Raw genomic sequence first — 3,130 nt, forward strand, 5'->3', positions numbered from 1 at the left:
ATTTCAAATCATCGAAAAGAAGAGTTTGAAGCCATCCAGGTGGTGGATCAAAGCAGAGTTGGCCCTCGCCCTGTAGGGCATATTAGTCCATGCCCGATCGAAAAGTAATATTTTTGCAAGATAGTATATCACCTCAAGCATATGATCCTATGGTAGCATCACTGTTTCGAGTTCAACATCAAACTTTTTCAGACCTCACCAATTTATTTTTCTACTAAATAAAGAAGTAGAGGAGACCCTTATCTAAGTTTATATGGTACTTCAACTGATTTGATAGCGCGCTATCTCCGTCAATTTCTCCTGCAGCTCATTTGGACTTATAATTTTCTCGTCATTCACCTGCATTAGCTAGGAAGTGATAGTAAGATTATTGGATATCTCATCTGGAAAAAACCAAAATGTACATCCATAAAAACAGACATATATAAATATGACAGAAAATTAGTACCTCTGATTCAATAACATGGAGTAGCCTTTCATTTACTCGTGTGGAAATGCAGCTTTTGATAGACTTGCCTTCTGAAATGAGAAAATTGAGGATTCTGGAAAGAGGAAGATCTACTTTGGATCCAGTGGTTATGGTGATCTCCATCCCTGCCCTACAAGTTTTAACCACAATACTAGGTTGCTCAAAATCTTCCTGTGGATTTTCATTCTCTACAACCTTGGAAGTGGTCGGATTGATAAACCATTCCTTGAGCTTTGCTCTCTTGCTCTTCAGCTCATCTACCTTCTTCTTTTGAAACCTAATATATTTCACGGTCGCATGAATATGATCTGATATGGACCGCTTCCCCTAGAACAATGAGAAACCAAAACCGTTAGAAATGCTCACCCTCAATATGATATGAACTCAGTATGTTATGTTACATAAAATGAGTGAATTTTTTCCTCCCAATTTTCTTTAATTTTTAGACAAGGAAGGTTGAGATGGAAATGGAGAATAAATTGACGAAAGTCACGTGCGCCAATGATATTCAAACACTCGTTTTAGTTTATTGCACACCATTCACAATGTTTTTTTTAGACTAAATAACAAGCATATTACGCGCTATGTGGTAGTTAAAAAAATAGTGAAATATTAGTTTGAATTTAACTTTTTGCTATTGACTGTTAATTTTAACAGAAAAATAAATGATGATACTTTAATTCAAACTATGAGAGAATTATATATAGATTTTTAAACTATAGAAGAGTCATGTGATAAAACACCAAATTACAGGAGGTAAAAGGTAATTTATCCTAAATAAAATACATAGTAGAGTCAGCAATGTGCAAAAATCTTTTAAAAAAAATAATAAAAGGTATGTTAATGTCATTTTCTTAAAAATTAAAAATCCTTAATCTTAGGGCTATGTTGATTTTCCTATCTTTTGTTTCTGTAAGCGACGTTTGAGGATTTGGAAGAGAGGCAGTAAAAGGTTCAAAACCCTCTAGCATTCGTCTAAGGTATGGAAATAAGATTCTTGATCATGGAACTATAAATGTTTGACACAACATATGACCGAGCTTTACCTCGAGATGTTGAGAGGGGATCAGTGAACGCAGAGTCTCGTGAAGGCCAGCCGTCTCTTGCCTTCTTTGCCTTTCGACATCTCTATGTATGATCTTCTTGATGTAGTCTCTAGGGCTCTCCTCAATGTTTTCCAAGGCACTAATCTTCCTTCGACGGCCCTGTTTTGGCTTGGACTTGGCAACAGTACTAAGATCCAAATCATTAAAGGGAGGTTTATTCACATCCACCAGAAGTTTATCGTTTTGTTGTTGAGGACGAGGAGGTGAAATAAACTTGAAAAGTTCATCTTGGTCACTTAGCCATTGAGAAAACATGGCTAGCTAGAAAAACCAGTTGCCTTTTTATTTTCTACTTCTTCTTGGCTCAAATTCAAATAATCAGTGGCTGTGTCGCTCTCCTGCTGTAAGTATATATGCTACTCTTTATAAAGGTGGCAGGATGGCAGTGAAGAAGGCTTCGCTTGGGCGCCAAATCATTGTGGGGACTACATGATTTTCCCAGGTTTTTGCTAGCTAAATCTTGTTGGCTTCGTTGCTCAGTCCATCCACATTGCCAACAACGGTGCACCCGTCGTAGCAGCACGAAAATATATATATATATATATATTCCTAACTTTCGTGGCATATTATTACTAATCAGAAAGTACCAAATATTGTTTTGAATCATTTCTTGTATAGTATTTGTTAGCCAAGTACTACTTGATCATACGGGATCCTCAGTGTCACTTTTTCAGTGGCAATTCAGTGTCTTCTATATATATTTATGGCAAGTGTTTTATTTATTTAATTTATCATGTGTTGTTTATTTAAATTTTTTCTACCATCACGTGATAAGTTGGATTGGCACTGGACGTGGCACCGAGTAGTGGCATACAGGATCCCAACTGCTGCTTGACAGTGAGTGGTCAATTTTAATGCACTACGTAACATGTCGCGTTTTGTAGGTGCTCTGCTCTATTCAATGTTTTCTCATAATTTGCTAAAACCAAACATAAGGCTAGTGGGGAAGTAATATATATACCTGTAAATTGATATCATTAAGCCATGCATGAAGAGCAGTTTGCATTAAGTTTATTTATTTATTTTGAGTTTCTACTTAAAACTTTTAAATTTATTTTTAATTAAAATAGCATTCAATATTTATTTCAATAACTCCAAAACAATTGTATTGTGGGAGAGACGTCAAAGAGAAGTTGATTGCTTAGTGAGGCGATGTAAGGGAATATAGGAATTTTCCAAACTATAAGGTTTCAAGTCGGGGGGAAGGGTAGTTCCTAATACTTATTAGGGAAAATTGTGACAAAAACTTTAAAATTCTTATAAAAATTCTAAGCATATTCTTTAATTTTTATAAAATTGAGGAGGGACAATTGTCCATATCGTGAATGAGACGTGGCTCTGCCACTGCATAGGCTTGCAATCATTGCTGGCTTTGTTACCCTTGTGCTGTAATATTATTGGTATGGCAAACATATTCGTGTTAAAAGCTCTATATTAGGTTTACCACGTGTTGAGAGCATGCATAGAAAATGCACAGATGCTTATACATACATAAAGATACGTGTGTGTATATATATAAACATATATATATATATATACATACATACACACAAAT

At 35.4% G+C, this 3,130-nt stretch overlaps 1 protein-coding gene across 1 annotated transcript; it reads right to left on the reverse strand.

The window, feature by feature from the left end:
- Positions 1-261: 261 nt before the first annotated feature.
- LOC113752282 (transcription factor bHLH118-like) lies at positions 262-1,830 on the reverse strand. Its single transcript, XM_027296403.1, has 3 exons — positions 1,516-1,830; positions 449-796; positions 262-339 (listed from the first exon to the last, which is right to left on the reverse strand). The coding sequence occupies exons 1-3, from the start codon at positions 1,828-1,830 to the stop codon at positions 262-264; spliced, it is 741 nt and encodes a 246-aa protein (XP_027152204.1).
- Between the last annotated feature and the right edge of the window lie 1,300 nt (positions 1,831-3,130).

The sequence above is a fragment of the Coffea eugenioides genome, chromosome 11, assembly GCF_003713205.1.
Source record: "Coffea eugenioides isolate CCC68of chromosome 11, Ceug_1.0, whole genome shotgun sequence".
Taxonomy (NCBI): Eukaryota; Viridiplantae; Streptophyta; class Magnoliopsida; order Gentianales; family Rubiaceae; genus Coffea; species Coffea eugenioides.

What these genes read in the sequence shown, in the direction of transcription:
- LOC113752282 (XM_027296403.1), bottom strand. Translation starts at nt 1,830, where the DNA reads ATGTTTTCTCAATGGCTAAGTGACCAAGATGAACTTTTCAAGTTTATT. An exon ending in TCCCCTCTCAACATCTCGAG is followed by an intron (nt 797 to 1,515) that starts GTAAAGCTCGGT and finishes TCATTGTTCTAG; the next exon opens with GGGAAGCGGTCCATATCAGA. An exon ending in TCCATGTTATTGAATCAGAG is followed by an intron (nt 340 to 448) that starts GTACTAATTTTC and finishes TAGCTAATGCAG; the next exon opens with GTGAATGACGAGAAAATTAT.